Source organism: Strix uralensis, chromosome 9 (genome assembly GCF_047716275.1).
Source record: "Strix uralensis isolate ZFMK-TIS-50842 chromosome 9, bStrUra1, whole genome shotgun sequence".
NCBI classification, from domain to species: domain Eukaryota; kingdom Metazoa; phylum Chordata; class Aves; order Strigiformes; family Strigidae; genus Strix; species Strix uralensis.
This window is the reverse complement of record NC_133980.1, coordinates 27,396,812-27,418,626: the sequence shown is the minus strand read 5'-3', so window position 1 is coordinate 27,418,626 and position 21,815 is coordinate 27,396,812. Positions and strand designations below refer to the sequence as shown.

Below are 21,815 nucleotides of genomic sequence, written 5' to 3'. Positions count from 1 at the left end.
GACTTTGCTTGTAAAGCAAAGTCGGTTCTTTCTCAGGCACTGAATTTGTGCCTTTCTTTGTGGCCTGAGGTTTCTTCCTCAAACCATTCCTCTTCCAGCATCCCCCCAGAATAGGATTTTACTCACCTGACAGTTTGGGGCTGAACCAGTCTCTCATTTGCCATTGGGATGAGGTGTGTCCAACAAGTCTGGACTAAACTCCCCCAGATTGTTAGAGATTTGCAATTCAGTTGTGAATCCAGAGGCAGGTATGTCCTACAGAAGATCCCTGTCCTTCGGTCCTTGTACCTTCTGTCAGTTGTGCTTGAGAGTGAAGTTTCCCTCAGACTTTGTTTGCTCAGTTTCCAGAGTCACAGCAAACATAATTTAAAGGAACAGCTTTCCCTTTACCCAGATAAGTGAGTACAAACATGCCCTGAGTGTCCTTTGCACTGCTTGTGCCAAAGTCTTAATGACAGGGCATTGTTAAACCTCCCGTATAAATCTTTAACAACTGGGTGAAACTTCGGTCCAAATCTGCAAACTCAAATAAGTGGAAGCAGTAAAAGGTATTTGCTTACACTTTTAAGGCCCACTGGCTGAGAAACTGCTCTTGCTTTACATTATTTACAGCCATTTGAGATGAAAAGACCTAAATGTTTATGAGTATTTTTAGGTTGCCTTTTTTTTAATTTCATGTGTGTTCACATACCTGGGCACTGGGGTGGATACAGCAGAGCCAGCCTGGTTTTATTTTAAGGCTTCTTGTATCTGTTCATCCAAATGCCTGTTAGAATTTTCACCCTTGAAATACTTTGATTTCTTATTCAGGTTGTGCTTACATTTCCTGTTTTCTCCACTGGGCTTGCTTGCTATTATTTGAATGTCCATTTTCTGCAGCAGCGTAGGGCCCAGTGCTTCAAAGGAAGATAAATAAGTCTGGAATTCCTGTAGATACCTATGCACTGCTATACTTAGGAGAGAAGCTTTCCCTCATCCTTGGGTAACTCACTTGGTATTTTTAAGCCTGTAGTTTAAATGACTTACAAACAGCATTGTATCACCTGCTGAAGTTGATGCTACTCTTCCCCTTGATTTTTTTCTTTTTGAAGTTCACTGGACTTACTAAGTGCCTTGTTCTTGTTAAAATATTTTAGTTGGCCACAACATTACCCTATTCCTTCTAAAATGCAGCTGTATGCCCAGCCTACTCTGTGGAAGGCCATATGTTCATTGAGTAAAGCTTTGGTTAATAGGAGATCAGTCATCGCAGCTTCATGGTCACCAGTGTCAGTGCCCCTCTACATCAGCCGAGGGCCAGGCCTGGGCATAGAGGGCTGTCAGCAATTAATCCTGTAATGATTAATCAAGGTCACCATCAGACCTGTGCACTCCTGATCTGTGAGCTAGCAGGGCACAGGAATGAGGGATGCACTGGAATTTGGGCTCCTCTCTGTCGCAAGAGTCGCTCCAGGGTGAATCTAGCTAGCCTAGTGCTTCAGACTGCCTTATCTGAGTGTCCCAGCACTGGCAGAGTATGTGAAGCAAGGGACTCCGGTTTTATTGCATTTTCCAGTCATTAAATTGCTCCAGTGACTCCCTCCCAGTGTTGCTATTTTGAGGGCTAAATAAATACTGCTTCTACAGTCCCCTTTTTGTATGGAAATCTCACCATCTCTCTTCCTTTGCTTCCCATAGATTGTGCATTTGTTTTGTTACAAAAATATATTTATTTTTTTCTGTCCCAAATGGGCAAAGTAAATGGAAAAATGGTGTAATGTGTATCATAGACAGGCTGTCCTTTGGACATTGTCTCTCAAAGAGCAAGGAAGCTACCCTGTGACAAACTCACAACTCACCATAGAGTGTCAGAAGGCTTACAGGTCTGCTATGGGGTGATGTTGTTGCCCTTTGGGTTGCGTGAGTGTTTCTAGATTTTGCCCAATTCTTTCCATGAGGAGAGGAAGTAAGTTGTAAAAGGCTGTTATTTACTGGGAAAGAAACACTGGCAACACAATTCTTTGATTCTTTGCTTACTCCTCCTGATGGAAATCCAAAGTAACTTAACTGGAGTCACTGGGGTGTGAAATGGTACGAACCCAAAGAGTACCTGCTCCTCGTACTACAGCTGATAAGGATAGTGAGGTGCTGGTTTCAGCTGTGCACAAAGGCTCACTTCCTTAACTAGAATTGGAAATAGAAGAAAATGGTGGGTGTTTCCTTGTCCGGTGAACCCTGTTTCTGAAAGAGCTCTGCCATTAGCACTTGCATGTTACATTCATTATTATTATTATTTCGGCTTTTTCTTGTTTGTTTTTGGTTTTTTTAACCACCGACAGAGCAGACTTTCAGTCAGACCCAGATCTACAGGATTTACGTTCTGCACAAACGATGCCATATTCCCTAACGCCTGGAGAGCAGCCCAAAGTGTTTTAACTAAAAATTGGCAAAACTGTGTAATTGCTCTCTTGCATGGCCTCACTCCATAGAAGACCTCTTGATTTTAACTAGAGCTGCCTGACGACAGCTGCTACTCTGTATAGCATAGCAAAAATACTGAATTACCTGAGCCAGGCTTGCCTTTCTAATAGCGTAAGGAATCAGTGGATTCAGGCTTGAACATTTTGTAAGGGAAATATACATTGATAATTTTTAATGGACTAGGTATCACTCATTAAATGTAACCTCTCTTGTTTTCCTACTGATTTCTTTTCACATCTGCTCACAAGCATTATCTTCTGAATTCTTTTTCTTAGCCTTCGTTTGCAGCTATTGCTATATCTTTCCTAAGAGGTGGCACCCGAAATTGAACATGGTCCTCCAAATGCAAATGCTCCATTGTTCAGTATTCTGTCGTTATATTATCTTCTGCCTTATTTTTATATCCTCTTATTAATGCACCCACACACCCCATTTGCATTTTTTAACCTTTTTAAAAACGTTTTCATTACAACAATCAGATAGAAGGGCAATGAAGTAAGCATGGAACAATAGAAGTGAAGAGCTTGATTCTCCTCAGACCTACACCCGTTTTAAACTTCACTGGTGACACTGATTTTGATTTACACCAAAAGGAAAGAGGGAGGATCAAACCTAGCATGTCTACATGAGACATCCATTTTTGATAGCAAGGAATGGCTTTCTAAAATAGTTGCAGCACATAGCATGTTGTTTGGAAAAAGCACTTTCATCAGGAAGGAGGCTGTTTTGCAGAGAGAGGAGTGCGGTATGGGCTGGTGTCTGAAGAGCAGTGCTGGAGGCCTGGATGCTGGCAGTGCTTGGCAGTGGCCGTGCAGGGTGCCCATGTGTTGTCTGTGTGGTTGTCCTGCACCGGCACTGGGGCTCACCTGGGTTAACCTCACAACAGGACTAAGCAGTGCATTCTTTGTTTCGGGAGTAGTTTTAGCCATTCTAGGCTGTTATGTCTGCACAGCCATGTCTGATACCTGCACTGGGGAGTGGGCTGAAGGCAGGGCACCCCAGCTGGCTGCAGAGGAGGGTGGGAGAGCCTTGCCTGGGGAGGAGGAGATGGCAAGGGGAGATGGGAGGTGTCCAGAGGTACGGCCGCACTGCCACGTGCATGCTGCCAACGTAAAGCAGGGAACCATTGCCACCGCAGCAAGCCACATTTGGGACTTCCAACTGTAAGAAGAGATGGACAACTAGTTTTAAGCTGCAGCTGACAAGGTGATTTCTGTTAAACAAACAAGCATTTAAGGGTTGCCTGGCTGCAGAAGCCAAGTGTGTGACTCAGAACACCACCTGAGTAACCCTGCTGTTAGCCAGGGAGCAGAAAAATTAGGTGAAGAAATCCACAAAGCAATTGTTCATGTCTGGCTTTTTGGCAGACTGTGCCTTAGCAGCCTCTTCAATGTATCCCTTCCTTAATTGATATTGTTTTACTTGACTCTGGATTTTCTCCAGGAGTCACTGTTAAAAGTTATTATCTGGTGGATGTCAATGCCATTGTCTCTGGAGAGACTTTCCCTCACATTGGCTATTGTTTGATTCTGGGGAGTTACAAATGCCCTCAGGCTTCTCTTGGCTCAGTTAAGGCAATACTTTAATTGCCCAGTTAGGCAAGGTTCGTAAACACGGGGTGTGGTTTTATGATACAGCTAATTTGATCTAATGGCTAGCTGCCAGACAGAGAGCTGAGTCTGCTCCTCCTGTCAACAGCTTCATGCTTCTACTCCCTCTCCGACTGCAGATCCTGCTGCTTGTTTGAGTCTTGCAGTCCAGGACAATGACCTAGCAGAAAGCTGTTCACTTTTTTTTTTTTCTGGATTAGTTTTCTGCTAGACTGACATCCTCTGATGGCTTGCCAAGGTAAGATGAGCATCAGTGCTGGCATAGGAAGGGATACAGTGTTGCTCAAGAGAGAGGAAAGACAGTAATACAGAAGCATAGCGTTGATTCAGTTGGTTGGTTGGTTAATTGGTTGTAAACCCACACCTTCGCAACTCCCTATTTGGCTTGCACAGATCAGCCACAACTGCCATCGAATGAGGAGACCTTTTTTCCTCCTTTTTCATTACTAGCGAGATCTGTTTGCAGGATTGTTATTTTCATTTTTTCAGATCACTTCAAAGACAAGAAGCGTTAATGGCAACGGTGGAAACACAGTAGAGAAGAAGGGAAAGCAAGAGAAACAGCAAGTGGTGGGATAGGAAGGGTCATCTCTGACAGCAGCAGCACAACGTTAGTTCAGTAGCACAAGGCAGTCATGAAATCATTTGCGTGGGTATTCCCAGCAGCTGCAGGTACTGCCTCTAAGCCAGTCAGGGCACCGCTGGAAGAAGAGGTGGTGCCATCCTCTTCTTCCTCAGCTGGGACCCTAGGCTCATACTCTCCCCATTAGCTCATGGACTGCAGCTGCTGGGATAGTTTGGCCCTCGTAACACCTCCCCAGAGGCTGCTGGGAGCCGCATCTACATGCGCCAGCACGTCATTCCTGTACCACTGCCTGTCTTAACCCTTTTCTTCATCCAGAAGTAGCACGCTGATGGATTGGAGGTGCACGGAGCCAGCAGAGGAATGTGTCAGCTTATCACAGCGCCGTCACCTGCTGGTTATAAGCATTTTCTGGGTTCTTTTGGCAAACTTTCCCAGAGCTCAGGAGCACTCTGCAAGGAAGCACTGGGAGTCTGCATGCTGGACCAGAGGAAATTTCCCCTCCTCAGTGCAAGGGGAGGAGAGGACCAAGAAATAAGACAGCATGCTGAACTGTGTAGCCATTAGAAACAACAGCTGTTCCATAATGCTCTCAATACATGCAGGTGAAATATGCTGTTTAATTAGTATGATAATTTAAAAATCTTTCCCTAGTGCTTGTCCAGCTCACATGGAACCTCCCCTTATATGCAAAACAGCCTTGCTATTTAAATGTCAGCTTGTGTATACATGCCAGCTGCTAGCTTTTCTTGGGGATCTGAGACAGCGGACATTGTTGCCAATATAAATAATTTTGCAGATTGGAGACTAGCTGGTCAGAGTGTGGTGAGCCTCCCTTTTATCTAATCTAATAGGAGTGTTTTTTGGTTTGTTGGTTGTTTTTTTTTCCCTTTGACGTGACTTCCAGGAGACACTGAGTGAAAGAGGTATTTATTTTTCTTTTTTTTCTTTCTTTTTTCTTTTTTTTTTTTTTTAAAAAACTTTTTTCATAACAGTGGACATTGCTAGAAAGTAAAAAGGTAAATACAACATTTTGTAGGTTCAAGTAGGAGTGCAGTTTGTGTATTCCTCCACCAAATGTATACTAAGAAAAATACCAATGCCTCATGTAATTCCTCTCTAGTGCTAAGAAAACCTGCACTTTAAGACACAGAAGCTACAGCCAGGCTGAGCCACAACATTTTAAAAGCAGAACTTGATTGACTGTTTAGGAAAGCATGTACTGGGGAGGCTGAAAATCCCCTTGTAAGTGTGGTATGAAGTTTTTACCACAAGCAAAACTTTCTGTTTCTAGTGTGGTTAAAAAGTTTAATCCAAATGGCTGCTGGATTAAAGTAATTCCAGTTTTGTGCCTTTTCAGCTTTGAATTCTGAATGTTTTAGTTTGTTTAAAGGTATTGTTTGACAGGTCTCACTGATAACTCTCCTTTCTGACTTTACATTGAGGGTGATTTATTGGACTAAATACATGTGTGTTGTCTGGCTTGTTAAGAAATCCCATAGCCTAGATTTAGTGTAGGGTCTGGTCTAGGGGCATGAGAAGGCTGGAGATGGAGGGCTCTGATGCTGGGCTTTGGCAGAAATAGGCACAGTCACACTGTTTAGCTAGGAGGAAAGGCTTGAGCACAGGGCTACACTGTGTAGCAAGTATTCTAGAAGCAAACTGGGTCTCCTATTCCTTAGCCCTATACAACTGGAATGTGGCTATTCCTGGCCCTCCTCTACGCAATATCCCAATGGAAATGTCTTCTTTTCTTTAAGTGAAACAAGAAATGTATTTCAGCATACCACTTGGTTGACTTTTATAAATTTGGAAAACACTGTAAGTCCAGGTCTGATGTTGAATAGAGAATGACTGGACCTGGATTCTTGTGCTGCCTTGAAAAGCAGAATTTTCATTGGGTTTTTCACATGACTCTTCTGGGGTTTTTTGTTTCTGTTTTCCCCCAAAACCATCCTGAATTAGTTTGTTTGGGATCTATCTGAATTCCTTCAAGAACAAGCTGCCTCCTGTGCAGAGTGCAGAGTACTTTGAGAGGGACCAAGGGATATTGTTCAGTGTATTACCTCATTTCTGCTGGTTTGTTTTTAAAGACATGCTGTCATTTCAGCTTGGAGCTGAACATGTTAAGGACAGGTTTTTACAGCAGCTGAGGCCAATGGAAATGTTATCCTTTTTAGTCACTTTTCTTGGAGAGGGTTAAAGCAAATAAACATGCAAGGGCTCATCCTGCTCTACAAACAAGCCCAAGTGAGCTGCCTTGAAGGACAGAAGTGGAAGGAACAAGTACCCTCTCCTGGCATCTACCAGCACCTATCCCTGACTGCAACTTGGGCTCCTTCCAGGCATCGGATCCATCATAGATTCATTTGTTGACAACTGTTATTTCTTTTGACTCTTCTGGTGTGCTGGAAATAGTTTCTGCTTTGGAAATCATTACAGCTGTGTAACTTGCAAACCATGAATAATGGTTTCCTCCAATTTAACTCCCCCACCCCCCTTCTCTTACATGTTTCACTGTGCCCATCTTTCTCTCTGTCCGCCCAGTTCTGTCGGGAGGTGAGGTACTGGATCTCAGTGCAGCAGCTTCCCTGGTGCCTTGGAAAGGAATTGCAGGTAGACGTCAGTCTCCCTGAACAGGACACTTCTCAAGGATTAGCCTGGGAAATAAATTCAAAGCTCCAGTAAATATCAAAATGCAGAAGGGAATACTGGCTTAGTGGCTAAATGATAAATTTCCCTTCTCCTCACTAGCATCTCTGTCATCTGGAAAGATGTTACCAACTTTTTCTCCTAGGAAAAAATTACCATATCAACTTTGCTTCCCTTTTATCACCCTTTTACCTCACAAAACTACAGCTAAATTTTCTCTCCAAGGTGACTGAATTGATACAGGTCTGAGCAATTGTTGTCAGTCTGTATACGTCTCTCCAGTCTCCTGCTTGTATTTCAGGCCTTTGTGTTCCCAGAAGTTTGTCTTTTTTCCAGTTATCGCTCTTGGTCTTTCAAAAGATATTGCCATAGTTTACAAACTCCATCTTGCCAATGTCCTTAGATTATGCTGGCTGCAACACTGCCACCTTCTTCTTTGTTGCAGGCCAGCCAGTGCTCTTTCAGTAGGGTTTAGGAACGAAGTAGCATCATGGATGCGTGTATCCCTTGGCAATTTAATCTCAGAGGGGCTGGTGTGTATGATTTGAATTCCTGCAGTGCTAGAGTAGCTTTTGAACACTCTTTGTGTGGCTGTCCTGTTGATGATTTGCTGTCCTGTCAATGATTTGCTAATTTTACTTCTCTTTTATTCAGGAGGGTGTAGCTAGTGTTTTTGCCTTTGAAAATGGGTAGAGGTCAAGAGAAAAATCAATTCTTTTCAATTGGCTGGAGAAGTAACTAAAGCAGCACTATTTTTTTTGAATATATTAAGAACTTCAAGCTTAAGATTCTGCATTTTCAGTTCTGTGTGAAACTCGCACTGTTGTGACTCAGTCTCTGCTTGAGGATCCACAAGGGAGAAAGTAGAAGAAGCTGAATACTGACTTTAAGTGTGTTTAAAAAAGGATGGAAGAGTTTCTCTGCAGATGGATACATGGTGTGTATGTGTATATATATGCATACAGACATAATACCCACACTGTGTGTAGGGAGTATATATACAAATGTGTGTATATGTGTGTATACACACAGTCACACATATCCCTGTTTAGTCTCTGAATAGATGGAAGAGCCACTTGATTCTAGTATTTGTCTTGATTATAGTTGCGGGTGCTGTGTCCAGAAACCTCAGGCTTGTTTCTATGGCAGCTATTCCCAGGCTTTTAACATCCCACCTTCCCTCAATCCCCATGTGGCAATAAAAGGAAAAGAGGTGTTGTGACACCTACATGGAGCATCTCATGGAGGGGCTAAGAGTAGAGCTGTCTAAGGTAGAGATGTCTGCAGATGACAGGCTTGTACAGGAGGGACTGGGGTGCAGTAGGCTGCAGCACGGCCTTCCATGGCACTGGTCTCTTGGCTTTGCACTGGGGGCTTTGTGGGGCAGCCCAGATCTCTCTCTCTCTCCTCTGTTTGTTTTGTTTTGTTTTTTATCTCCTTCTTGCCCTGCCCTGAAGCAGGATTGCAATATTAGAATGGCATCATGAGCAGGAATGCTAGGGATCCTGTGCTGCACTAGACAGGCTGACTAATCTCCCTTTAAATAATCTCCCTTTAAATAGTCTGGAAGCACTCTAGTGAGCTTCTGTTTCAGGAGCCATGAGAATACAGCCACGACTGTGGTCTATATAAATAGCCAGATCCATGCTGGTAAGTAGTGATCAGTACAGCTATTTGTTCTAGGAAGGTCTTCCTGTTTTCTTCATGTTGTTGCATGGATAGCTGCGATCAAATTCTGGTAGCATTTCTGTATAGCAGGGGTGCTGCTGCCTTTTCTCAGACTGCCATATTGTCAGTGACAGTGAGGAGCAAGCAGATAGACTTCTATCTATCTTCTATCTCCAGTGGCTTTGCATCTGAGTGGCAATGGGGCTGTGGCTTGCTGGGGTCTGTGCAGCTGGCTTTAGCTAAAACAGTGCATTTCAGACCCTTTTGATCAGTGCTGTGAGTTCAAAAATCTCACTGATATTTATAGTATCTGGAAGGTGAAAGCAAGGAATATTTGAATACTTGTTGCCTAGCTATGGATCTGAATAGAGCATAATGTGATGGTCCTGTCTGAGGAGGATGAACTTAGCTTATCTGTGCTGTCCTAACTCAGTAATCAGCCCTGTTTAAAAAAAAAAAAATCGTTAACCAAGTCTGTGTTAGTTATGCTGGCTAATATAATCTTTTCACTTGTAATATGGAAGAGTAGAAACTATTCTCCAGGTATGTACATGCACTCTGCAGCTGCATAAATAATCTTCAATTTGCCTCTGTCTGGTCCTGAATTATCAAGACAGCCTTCAAAAACATAAGGATCTGATACATGGCCAATAGCCCCTCTGGTGCTTTCTAAGATTTAGGTAAATAGGAGAATCCTCAACGAAGAGCGCAGCAAGTCTTGCCTCAGCTGAGGTAGGAGGCATTTGAATTTCTTACTCATAGTGTATTGTCATCTTCTCCCTGCCATCCTACCCACTCAGTGCGTCAGAGATCTAAGGCTTGATTTTTATTTTTTAATTTTTTTTCTCCCCCCCTTCCCTGAGCAGAGGATATTCAGGCCTTCAGCTTCTGATGCATCATGTCAGAGATCCTTTATCCTTCTTCCCTGCCACGCCCCCCCCCCCCCCCCCCCCCCCCCAATAATTCCCCTGAGCCAGTGAGTGGGTTTTTACCGGGGTAAATGAGTTCACAGGAGAGGCTTGGTGCAAGAGGACAGAGGGCTGAGTGGATCTGAAGAAAGACTATGTGAGGACATAGCATAGACCGGTTACATAGAGGGAGTTTTACTCCTGTAAATGCCCCCTCATGTTTGCCTTCCTAATGTTGCTTTTAAGTCACTGTACAGATAACAAGATTTTTGCCTGGCCAGAAGTCCCACCTGGTGCAGTGGGACACCATTCACACGGTTCTTTAATCTTACAAGGGGAGGGATGTTGTCTCTCTTTCTCTTCATGCTCAGTGCTTACCATGCTCAAATACGGGCACAGCTGGCATCTGGATTGCCTCAGTGTGTTGTTTAAATGGGATTTTAAACTCATATTTACAAAGTGGAAGTTCTGTGCTGAGTTTTGGAAATACCATCAACAAAGACAGTAACGTTCTTCTGAGGTAAAATACTATAATATTTGATTACCAACAATCTTCTGAATTACAAAGCAAACCCAGAAAAATCCCAGTCTGTGAATTTAATTAAAAAGAAAAACCAAACCACAGACAGCTTCTTCATTAACTGTATTTAGTGTACTTGCCTTACGTCACTCCAGTAGGATCAACCAGGCTGTTCCTGGGGTAAGCCTGGTCTGTGTTGCCAGCTAGTATGCAACATCTGGGTTCTCTTTGGAAAAGCACAAGAAAAAGACATAGCTGAAAGTAGCAGAAATTATGTTTCCATGCAGGACAGGTTCCACTGAGCAAGAAGGGCAAAAAGCAGTGGAATCTGCCCTGTCACATTTTGCAGGGCTAAGGGTGGGTCAAAATGCAATGCATTTTGTCTTCTTCCCCCTAGCACGATGGCTTCGTTTCCTGTCTTGAAGCAAGAGACGTTGTTCCAGAACAGTACCTGGAGCTATCGAATTCCAGCCCTGCTCTACCTGCCGCGTTTCAGCATCATCCTGGCATTTGCTGAGGAACGAGAGGATGTGGTGGATGAACATGCCAAGCTAATAGCGATGCGCAGAGGCGTGTATGACCCAACCACACACCATGTTCAGGTACCAGTGTGGGGAGAAAATTGGGAAAACTGCCCACCTATACCACTCCCCTTCCCCAGATGAGTTGAATACGTTTGCCCTCTCACTGTAGGGAGTGGGCAGCTCCTCCTTTTCCCCAGTTATAGGAGACAAATCTGCTTATAAGTAATGCATGTGTCATAACTGCTGGGATTCAATCCCATGACTGGGCAGCTTTTGGGGGGGACTAAAGTGGGCAGGTGCAGCAGATTTTTCTGGGGATGGCTTTGACCCATCATCGCAGAGCTGAGGAAGTAGATAGAGAGATGGAACAAAAGTCCTGTTGCAACAGCAAAGATGTGGAGGAGAGGCAGAAATGGGGAGTGCCACAGGGATGGGGAGGAGTGAATTAGCAATCAGTGACTATTTTTTTATAAATTCATCTTCTTAGGACTAATTTCTGGTTGAAAAAACAATTGAGAACAGCTAGTCTCCCCACGCAAGAGAGTGTCGTCTGGTTTGTCTGTGCCACTGAATTGGCTACCTTATTAATCTACCGGTTATTATTAACAGTTGTCTTGCTGGGTGACTGGGGGTGGTGGATACTCTATTTATAATCATTTTTTGCATTTGCAAATGCATTAATGTCTGGGGGGGAAAAAAAAAGTCATTATATCTTTCTATTCCAATTCTTCATTGGTGACTGGTTGTCTTAGATTATAGACTCTTAAGAGCTGGAGTCTGCCTAGCAGAAGCAGCCTCTGAGCACACCTGCAGTGTCATACCATTCAGGTAACAGCTTGTGTAACCCCCCGTAATTCAGTTAAGTAGGGCTCAGTTGGTCATAAACTTAGTAAGTTGTGTTCACATGCTAGCATTTCTTAAAATGGAAATATTAAATATTCCAAAAAAGTTAATACTGGTTGAATAGACATAGAAAAGACATTACCAAAAAGGGTAATCAGCAAGTCGGGGTAGAAAAGCTAATTAGTATAATCTTACTGGAAAATACTGCTTCTTTTACCAAGCCCATAACACTATGTAGGAATAATTTTCTAATTGCAATGTTAGTGTTAGAAGTGTGATTGTGTTATGTGCTATTCATTTAAAGAAAGACAGGACTTGAAGGGTAGTTCTACCTGCTTAGTGACCTATTTTCTGCGTCGGACAACTCAGGGTCCAAATTTCTACACCAGAGTGTGTAAAGCCATGCAATCAGCTCTAGCAAGGAGCCTCAGTGTAGGCTGAGATGCCCATTCACACATGGATCAAAACGAAGGAATAGGAGTCTAAATGGAAAGGAATTTGTCGGCATCCAGGATACTTGAAAAGGGCTTAGTTATATAACTGTCTTTCTGAGAAACACTGATACAGCACAGTGTCTGTACCAGCACCCTTTGACCACTGGGCACGTCAGTGTGTCATATATATATATATGTACTTATTTGTGAGAATTTCTGAAAACTTAGCTACTGCAGTTTTTTTAAACACTGCCATCAGACACTAGCTGCATTGAGATACAGAGCTATCAGCTCCTCAATGAGTAGTAACTAAAAAGGACATAACCCACCTGTTTGGTGAACTGCACGTGCATTGCGTCATCCAAATAATTTTCACTTATGTTTGGCAATGCCAGTATATTGTCTTCCCATTTCTTGCTCTATCCACTAACTTGCTTCTCTTCTGCTCTTCTCATGCTCTTCTGTAACTTTTATCCAGGCATCCTGTAACGTGGATCTATTTGTAATGGTGTGTTTCATTCTTGTCTCCCTTCACACGGGCCCTGGCAGTGGAGTAGAATGGAGACCATTGTCAGTGCACAGCTGAAAAAACACCGATCTATGAACCCCTGTCCTGTTTATGATGAGGTCTCAGGGAAACTGATCCTGTTCTTCATAGCCATCCCAGGAAAGATCTCTGAGCAGCATCAGCTCAGGACAAAGATCAACCTGGTACGTCTCTGCTATGTCACTAGCATGGACCAAGGACGGACCTGGAGCACTGCCCAGGATGTCACCGATGGTACCATTAGCACTGAGTACAAGAACTGGGCCACTTTTGCAGTGGGACCGGGTCATGGATTACAATTGCTCAATGAGGCCCGGAGCCTTGTGATTCCTGCCTATGCCTATCGTATCTTGGACCCTAAGCAACACCCCACCCCTCATGCCTTCTGCTTCATCAGCTCTGACCATGGGACGACATGGGAGATGGGGAACTTCGTGGGGGAGGAGAGCGCAGTGGAGTGTCAGGTAGCAGAGGTGCACATCTGTGGCAGGAAGGTCCTCTACTGCAATGCAAGGAGCAGCAGCGGAGCCAGAATCCAGGCTGTCAGCTACAACCACGGGGTGGACTTTGAGGGGGGCCAGCGGGTTGAAATGCTAGTAGAACCTCCCTCTGGATGTCACGGAAGTGTTACTGCCTTCCCACCTCCCCCTAAAACCAGATGCCAAGATAGTTGGTTGCTCTACACTCATCCCACAGACCCAAAGGGTCGAAGAGATTTAGGAGTTTACCTCAACAAAAGCCCTTTAAATCCAGCACACTGGACAAAACCAAGCATCCTCTTCAAGGGCCTGTGTGCTTATTCGGATCTGCAGTACATGGGGGTTGGGCCAGACGGCTCACCCTTGTTCTCCTGCCTCTTTGAATATGGGACCCACCAACAATGTGAAGAGATAATCTTTGTAATGTTCACTTTGAAGCAAGCCTTTCCATCAGAGCACTGAGCCTTGAGCCTTTCCATCAGCATCCCTCTGAAAACCACCTTTGCTGATACTTCTTCTCACTGTCACTTCTCATCTTTCGGCAAAAGGTTTTTGGTACTCCTCTTGCACCCTTAGTTCATGGCTTCTGTACATTACGAAGTCTATTAAACATACTAAAACTGAACATGTGTTTGATGTCGTTTTCTGTTGCCTGTTCTACCTTCTCACCTTTCCTTTTGGTTGCCATCTTAAACATCCCATGCTCAAAACAAGCACGACCTCTGTATAGGGCCTCTCACCTTGAGGCCTCCGATAGACTTGATTAGGGATGTGCATGCTGACAGTGTAGGGACTGTGTGGGAACAGAGGGCAGCAATTTTATGCTGAGCTGTATTTAGTAAGTTGTGGAGAAGGTGCTAGAGAGGACACTGGGCTTACTGCCCCATATCTGCAGTTACCTTCCTCAGAAAACTGCTTTGGCTCTGCTTAGGTGCGCTGCTGCTTGCAGTCAGTGTAGCACTTGCTGGCAACTTTGGCTTTCAGGGCTTGCTGTCTTCTCATTTCAGCAAGGCCGTGGGATGCCTTGCTCTTGGGATATTCCTTGCCCACTTCAGCAGTGGATTTGGGGTTCCCTTGCTGAGTTTCCAGGTCCCCCAGGGACTTGTCTAACTTAGCCTTCTCCTTACTTCCCACGCTGGTTTTGCTTATTTGCACTTTTGCTTACACTGCACTGAGAAGCTGCAGTTTCTCATGTGTAAGGAAACCACAACCTCGTGTGCTCCAGCTGTTCCCTCTCCCTGGGCAGTGACAGTAGGACCCATGCAGGACACCAGGACGCCCCCGTGTTTGGGGACAGGGCGAGTGACAGAAATGGTATTTTGCCTGTATCAAAACTGCAGGATCAGGACAGGTCTGCAGAGGGAGCTCCCAATTTATAGTCAGGAGGGGAAATACTTGCTGGTCTTTCTAACACAAGTGCTAAGCTATGATCCACGCAGCAACTGCTCTCATCGCTGACAACCCAATGTCTTGCAAGCATGGCTGCTGTTATTACAGAGCATTACTGGCATGTGAGGCAGTGTGTCCAACAAAGAACATTGCCACACTTCCAGCAAATTGCAAAGGCACAGGTGTCTGAGGCAGAGGACCTGACCAAGCCCTGAGCAACACGAGAGTGCTCGAGCTGGAAAGCTTTCCAACGTAGACAGATCTTCAGCAGGTTTCTGAAGGGAACAGCCCCAGTTTTAGTGAGAGAGACTGTTCTGAGTCTACAGTGTGATTTGAAAAGAGGCATTATACAGTGAATAGACAAGGGGAGTGACCAGAAATTAATGGGTACCAAGGGAGACACGTCAGAGCAGATGGAGCTGGGAAAGCTTTACCTGTGCCTCTGGACAAAATTCTGCTTTATGAACCAGTCTGTGCTTGTTTGCTGTATGCTGTATTCGGTGTGTGTGCACGTGTGGAATGGCTCCAAGGAAAATATGTTTGTTTGCTCTATTGGTGAAGAAAAATACCTGCTCTCCAGATCACTCTCAGAACACATCCCCTTTGGGGAATGCTAGCAGGTCCCCTAGGATCCTTTGCACTGTCACTGCTTAGGTCTGTGAGTCTCTGTTTAGTGTCCCCACCCTTGCCTTTTACTGCTGATAGCTTTCAGGGGTGGTGGGAGAAGGGACCCTGATTTTTTTCACTATCTAGGTTTGTTTCAGGGTGCCTGGAGGCTGCAGGTACCGAGGGAGTGAAGAGATCTCATGGCCTTCACAAATACACCTGTAATTTTCTGAGCCTTTCCCAAGCAGCAGGTCAATAACACACTGGGCTGGAGTAGCACAGAGTGGCTCACCTAACCAGTACTTTGTAGGTATTACTCATGTGCTCTTTAGATGTAGGCCAGAGTCTAAATACACCTTTGTGGCCAATAGCCTGTTACTGATGCCTAATGAGGGAATGTTATATTTAGACTTCAGCAAAGCCAACTGCTGGCCCATAGACTTCAACTCCCTCATCAGGCATACTGTGAAACACATTTGTTTCACAACATGAAAATGCATATTTGAGAATTTTTCATGTGACCAAGCCTGGCAGTGCCCGTGCTGATGCAGAGCATAGGCTGGGTATATGTGGTGGGGTTGGGTGACTGCTGTGCATCTCGAATGATGCTACAGACAGTACTTATCTGCTGGTTCTGGAAAGATTGGTGAGTTCACAGCCAGCTGGTACAATACTACCTGGACATCTGTGGCAAACCCAGTATAGATAAAGTGTTTATTGTAAAGTCTGAGAGACAGCTTGGAATAATGCCCTAATGTAGGGAAAAATAATCTTTGCTTTGTCCATAGACTGCCAGGGCTGCCATTTTTGATTATCCAACATCAAAACGTGTCCCAGTTCTTTGTCTGCAGCCTCATTCTCTCAAGTAAGTTTAAATGAAATACTGCTGCTGCTGCAGTTATCTAAAAGCTTCACTTGAGTCTGGGTTAGATTTGTCTGACAGATGTACCCATTATTCTTTTGTTTTGCAAGGGTAGCTCTTACACGGTGCTTTGTCCTGACTGTGGGATGACAGTGTAGACTATTCTAAGCACATTCTATTCCTTGTGGAAACCTTAGGGCTGTTCTGGATACATTTGTAGTATCATCTGGCATGTTACTGGTGCAGGCTGATCACTGCACTCCCCTTTTACGGCAAACGCTCTAGCTCCCCTCTAGATAACTTCTCTAATCTCTTCTTCCTCAGATCTACTCACTGGCCTTCTCTGACACAGGCACGAATGGAAAGAAAATAAATGGTATAAGTATCTTCTGCAAAACAGCCTCTTGTCTCTGCGGGACAGAAGACATTACTGCTGTCCTTTGGGGATCAGGTAGCTGAGGATACAGGCACTTGCGTGCTGACCACACAGGGATCAGTCTTTCTCCAGCATTGCAGAACACACATGCCAGCGCCATGAGAAGTAAAACAGACGCCATTTCCTCTTCAGGCAGCGTTGCAAATGAACCATTAGGGATCACAGAGCTGTTTATGTTAAGGGATTTGGATTCATCTTTTGAGCAGCTGGAGCTGTACTGTGCTTTCTTTTAGGACCAAGAAATACCTACAGAAACTGGCCTGCACATCTTATTGCAACAATCATCACATGTGTTTGGATCCCATCCCCTTGTTTATGTCTCCAAGGAGTTGTGTGTGGCTGGACAGGGGATTCACACATTTGAAGGAAATAGCAGCAGCTTGCTAAAAACTGAAGTTGGTGGTGGGATGGATAGGAGTTAAGTGTTAAGTATACAGCTAATCAGTCTCGGATGTCTAACCAGGGCTTGTTCCTCTCTGTTATCTTGTCTTAACTTGCAGTAGATCAGGAGAAGCTCTCCAAACACAGTTTCATTCCAGCAAAACTCATGCTGAGCAGCAGCTCTGTCCACTCTGCATCCACATATGGGTCCATTGCATGGAGAGCACTGTGAGGTCAAGCAGTGGTTTGACATTTAGAGCTGTTCTGTTTCCTGCTGCAGCTGTGCTCCAGAGAAACTACTGTAAGTATCAGAAATCCCAAGGACCTGGTACAGGTGAGGCTCGCAGCACACTATGGCCAGGCAGGACTGTCAAAGGGGCTGCACGGTCCCTTTGCCTTATGCAGAACTCTTCTCAGTGGGGAAAATGGGGTTTGTAAGTGCTCTGTGGCTTACAAGAGCTTACAGCCACTGTCCATGCAGAGCCACTTCATGGCATTCAGCATCTGACTCCATTTAAGCACCTGAATCCATGGGAGTTTGGTTCCTAAGGCCCTATGTGGATCTGGGTGAAGCTGAAGGGCAGGTCCAGCTGAACTAATTTTGGTCTGTAGACAGTGCTTGCTCAGCGTGGACAGGAAGCCTTGCACATTGCAGTTCTGCCCATTTAGCAGGGTCCTGTGCTGGCCACACAATTTTGAATTGCTGGTACCCACAGTTTAATCTCAATGGCAGAGATTAAGCTGGACACTGCAGAGCCGATATCTGGATAACTGAAACCCCCAGGAAGGCTGGCAGGGGACAAATGCTGGCCTGTACTGGTTGACCCTCCCTCTCCATGCCCACAAATTCTAGTCTCTCCCCATTCGGTGGTAGGCTGCTCTCTCCTGCCTTGCTGTCTGTGCTGTGTACAGGGGCAGCACCCCACATGTGATCCAGGTACTGTGGTTCCAGCACCTCTCCTGGCTCTGGGAGGTGAGGGTTACACAGGGCTAGCAGTGTCTGTGTCTTTCCTGGGAACTCCCCCTCTGTACTCTGAGTCCCAGGCAGAGCCCCAGCTCAGCTGCTGCTTTTAGGTATAGCTCAAACATGGATGCGCAGAAGTGCTGCCTTCAGAGGCAGAGGGGTTGGAGCTACAGGATAGGCAAGGAAATTTGCAGTGCCCCTGTAGCAATGTCCTCGCTTGCTGCAAACGTGCCCCTCGTTGCTCTGCCTTGGAGATGCAGCACTGAGCATGCCACACAGCACACACAGATGTATAGACAAAGAAAAGGGAAGTGAAAGCTCCAGTTCTCCCCTCTCTGACGCAGGTTGCCAGACATAGCTTTGCTCCATCCCACCTTTGGGGATTTAGAGTAGGAAAGATCTTTGAATCCATCTCACAGTAGCTGACAGGGAGCTTTGGTCACAAATCCCCAGAGCAAATCAGTCTCTAAGTCTGCTTCTGTGCATGGAAATACGCAGGGGTAATTTTTTTTTCAGATCTTTGAAGTCCCATCCTCACCTAGCAAGATGTGAGGATTGGGCAAGGGAGGAATGGGGCAGTCAGTGCTAAGTGTCCTAATGCATAGTGTGTTTCTGATCAGTCTGAGACTGATTTATTCCCCATGAAGGCCTGTAGTGGGTAGGACCGACGGGAAAAAGATGGAAACTCAAAGGGTCTGGCAAGAGATTGTAAATGGGACGGCAGGCCACCAAAGCTGGGGGGACTGAATCAGTGGGGAAACAGAAGAGCTCCCCAGCTGGGACTTCTTGATACAGTGTGTTAGGACATGAAGGGAGAGGGAAGGGCAGGGAACATGGGCTGGCTAGTCACTTCAGCTGCAGCATGAAGAGGGAGAGCAGGGGCTGCAGGAACATGTCACGCTCACTCTCTGAGCTGTTTGAGTTGAGGAAGTTGTCCGCGGCTGAGTTTCCTTTCCCTCTCTGTACTATTGAAACAGGAAGCTGGTGAGCTGAACTGCCTGATCGTTACACACAGACACACAGGCAGCTCTGGCAGCTCCTGTATTGGCATTCAAGTTTCCTCCAGCTCCAACGATGGATCAGTGCTGGTACCACGGCAACATCACTCGCTCCAGAGCCGAAGACCTGCTCTCCAAAGTAGGCAAGGATGGCAGCTTCCTTGTGCGGGCCAGTGAGTCAATTGCTTCGGCATATGCACTCTGCGTGCTGTAAGTACAGCTTTCAACCTCGTGCTTCACGCGGACACTTTTGTCCCCATTTGTGCAGGTGTTACCTCTCCAGCACAGAGGCAAACAGCCACTGTACCCCCCGGGAAGGTGTAGCCCACATCACAGCATGGCTGGTTTCACCTGACTGGGCCACAGGGTAGGGAAGGGTTGGGAGCAGGGCCAGGCTAAACAAACCCATATTCTTTTACTGCTGTACTGCTCATGCTATTCTTGCCTCTGTTTCAAAAGGAGAGAATAATCAAAGATACTGCGGCTGTGCTCTGAGAGAAAATAACCTCTTGACCTCTTTGAGCCTGTTAACAACTTGGGTCAGGTATTTAAATTTAACAACTCAAGTACTGAGCTCGGTACCCTCCCAGGCACTTCTCTTGCTCTGGTTCAGTGTGTGTTTGACCCACCTGCTTGTATGGTGCTGCGTCCCATTCAGCAAAAAGCTTGAAACGGTTCCTGGAGCTGTGCACGATACACCCAGCACAGCGGTGGTTCTACCTGCATCATTAATGTGGCTCACGAGGTAAATATTTCATGTCGGAAACAGGGAGAGGAGAAGAAATGCTGACAGCCCTGACACCCCCAACCCCCACCCCGTTCTGGGTTGGGGCTGGGGACGAGAAAGCAAGGCCTCCTGCCCTGGGTTTGTGAGGGGCAGATGTTATTCCTGAAGGCAGGATCACAGGGGCAAGAGGAGATTGAAGTCAGTAGGTAAAGTCTGAGGAGTTTGACTTTGCAATACAGAAAGATAAGAGAGTTTCTCCCTGCTTAGGAGAGATCAAGAGAGCCTCTGTGGGACTCTGTTTTGCCTGTCAGATCCTCTTTGATGCCATTGTGCAGCATATTAATAAAACTTATTTCATCCTTACCCCACATTAAATTACAAGCAGGTTTCTCAGTGTAGTTTCTTTCTGAAAGTATATTTCTTGCAGTGGCAAAGGTGGTGCTGCTGTTTATAACTCTGGTCTAACTGCTTGTCTCTGAGGTCAGACTTCTGGTGACAGCATAGCCTGCTGCAGAGGATTCATCTGCAGAAAAGCGTGGGGCTGGCTAACTGCCCCGTAAGCGTAGGTGTTGGACTGTTAGAGATTGGTGGCTGGGTAACGGGGGTTCACAAAGTGCAGAGAGCCTCTGTGTCTGCCTGTTAAGATGTTTGTGATAACATGGGAAGAGTTTTGTCTTTCTGGGGAGCAGAGAAAGAAGGGTGGCTGCAGATGAATAGCCAGGACAAGCAGGAGGAAGGAGGGGCAATCATGTAGCAGGGGCTGAGGGCCCAAGTTGCAAGTTAGGGAACGTTTTACTAGAATAGACTTGCTTTCATTGAGTGTTTTAGTTCCCCTTTGATTTGCATTGTAATCAGTATGGACACAAAATATTTTTATGGAGTGATGGTGGGGATTATAGAAAGGGAAGGTGCTGTAAAAATGTCTACTAATGTGCATTTGCATAAGTTTTTCCATTGTAAATGTTTACGCAGCCAACTTTGAAAGCCTTTTGTGACTTGAGAGACATGGGATCAGGAAATAGAAACAATATCATGACCAGGATTTTCTGAACCGGGAGCCAAAGGTTATGTTCTTAAATCCAGTCTGAGGTGGCTAACATGAATGGCTTGATTAAAGAAATGGGGAGCACCCAGCCTAAGAGCGCCCGAATCTGTGGTGCGAAGGGCTGGCATGAATTACGGTCTTGTAACTGTAATTACACAATGTAAATGTCACACAAACTTCTATCAAAGTACCTAACAGGATTTCAGCTTATGCTGGTTTGCAGTTAGTTTGTGAAGACAAAGGGTTAAAGGTGGTGAATAAGTTTTTCCCTTTGAATGTCATCTTGACAAAATGGGCAGCTTTGCTGAAGCTGAAAACTTCCTCAGAGATATATCAGTTTCAGCTGTGTTATTGACTGGAAGGTGTTTGAAGTTTGAGCTCTTCAGTTATTTCTGTTTAAAAAACAGAGAGGCTGGAGACAAAGGATGAGAGGGGGAACTGAAAGCCTGACTGCAAAAGATTTTCACAAGAAGAGAATTATGTTGAAAGTGAGAAAGTGTCAACTGTGTATAGATAAGGAAAACAAAAAAGCATGAAATTTGCTCTGAAAAAGAAGTGTCATATTCTACAAAGCTGTAATATTTATTGGGCAGATCAGTCAAAATCCAGCAAAAGCACTTATTATATCATAGAATGAAATAGTGCTTTTCTTGAAGAGCTGCTTTAGGAAAATAGGGTTTGTATAAATATAGACAAGTAAGGGAGGTGTATTTGCAGGGCCTTTTAAGAGTGCCTCCTCTCCTTTTCTGAAACTTAGAGCAGCAGCATTTAACTTAGCAGAGAGCTGAAACAGTCAGCAAATGCAGAGGGAATGCTCCTCCCCCTGCACTGCTGTCCTCTGCTCTACTGGTCACACTGGCCCATAAAAGGCAAGAAGCAAAGCTCTTTTCCTCCTCCTTTCTCTGTGCCTGGATCATTTGATCTGCCAGTATACTGACAAGAAATGGGCTCTTTAACTTACCTGGAGGGGAGTGCCTGGATCCTGAAATCAAAAAGACCACAGTGTGCTGCACCTGAACTGGTATCATTCCTCCAGGGGATCTTCTGTTGGTGGTTCTTGTGTGAATGGCTGCAGGATTAACAATGCTTCTAGAGATGACCCTCCAAGGCTAGCTGCAGCTTTGGGATCCCTCTCTGAGGACACTGCCTGTGAGATGCCATTTCCAGCCCCCTGGGGAG

General features: G+C 45.2%; 3 protein-coding genes across 4 annotated transcripts in view; 2 read left to right on the top strand and 1 right to left on the bottom strand.

Moving 5' to 3' along the window:
• Positions 1-199, bottom strand: part of NGEF (neuronal guanine nucleotide exchange factor) — a 51,926-nt gene extending 51,727 nt beyond the window's left edge. Inside the window, exon 1 of the mRNA XM_074877876.1 lies at positions 127-199. The gene's annotated coding sequence lies outside the window, so the exon portion shown is untranslated. The remainder of the gene's footprint in view (positions 1-126) is intronic.
• An 8,689-nt stretch (positions 200-8,888) lies between these two features.
• Positions 8,889-13,744, top strand: NEU2 (neuraminidase 2). Of its 2 annotated transcripts, XM_074877881.1 has the most exons (3): positions 8,889-8,955; positions 10,799-11,003; positions 12,752-13,744. In XM_074877881.1, exons 2-3 carry the CDS (start codon positions 10,803-10,805, stop codon positions 13,688-13,690), a joined length of 1,140 nt encoding a protein of 379 aa, XP_074733982.1. In that variant the 5' UTR covers positions 8,889-8,955; positions 10,799-10,802; the 3' UTR covers positions 13,691-13,744. The 2 variants fall into 2 exon arrangements, with proteins under 2 accessions (XP_074733982.1, XP_074733981.1); XM_074877880.1 differs by lacking the exon at positions 8,889-8,955 and having other exon boundaries at positions 10,905-11,003; positions 12,681-13,744.
• A 3,377-nt stretch (positions 13,745-17,121) lies between these two features.
• Positions 17,122-21,815, top strand: part of INPP5D (inositol polyphosphate-5-phosphatase D) — a 57,528-nt gene continuing 52,834 nt past the window's right edge. Inside the window, exons 1-2 of the mRNA XM_074877875.1 lie at positions 17,122-17,203; positions 18,844-19,074. Coding sequence (XP_074733976.1) covers positions 18,941-19,074 — 134 coding nt within the window. The 5' untranslated portion in view covers positions 17,122-17,203; positions 18,844-18,940. The remainder of the gene's footprint in view (positions 17,204-18,843; positions 19,075-21,815) is intronic.

What these genes read in the sequence shown, in the direction of transcription:
- NEU2 (XM_074877881.1), top strand. Translation starts at nt 10,803, where the DNA reads ATGGCTTCGTTTCCTGTCTTGAAGCAAGAGACGTTGTTCCAGAACAGT. An exon ending in CAACCACACACCATGTTCAG is followed by an intron (nt 11,004 to 12,751) that starts GTACCAGTGTGG and finishes GGGCCCTGGCAG; the next exon opens with TGGAGTAGAATGGAGACCAT.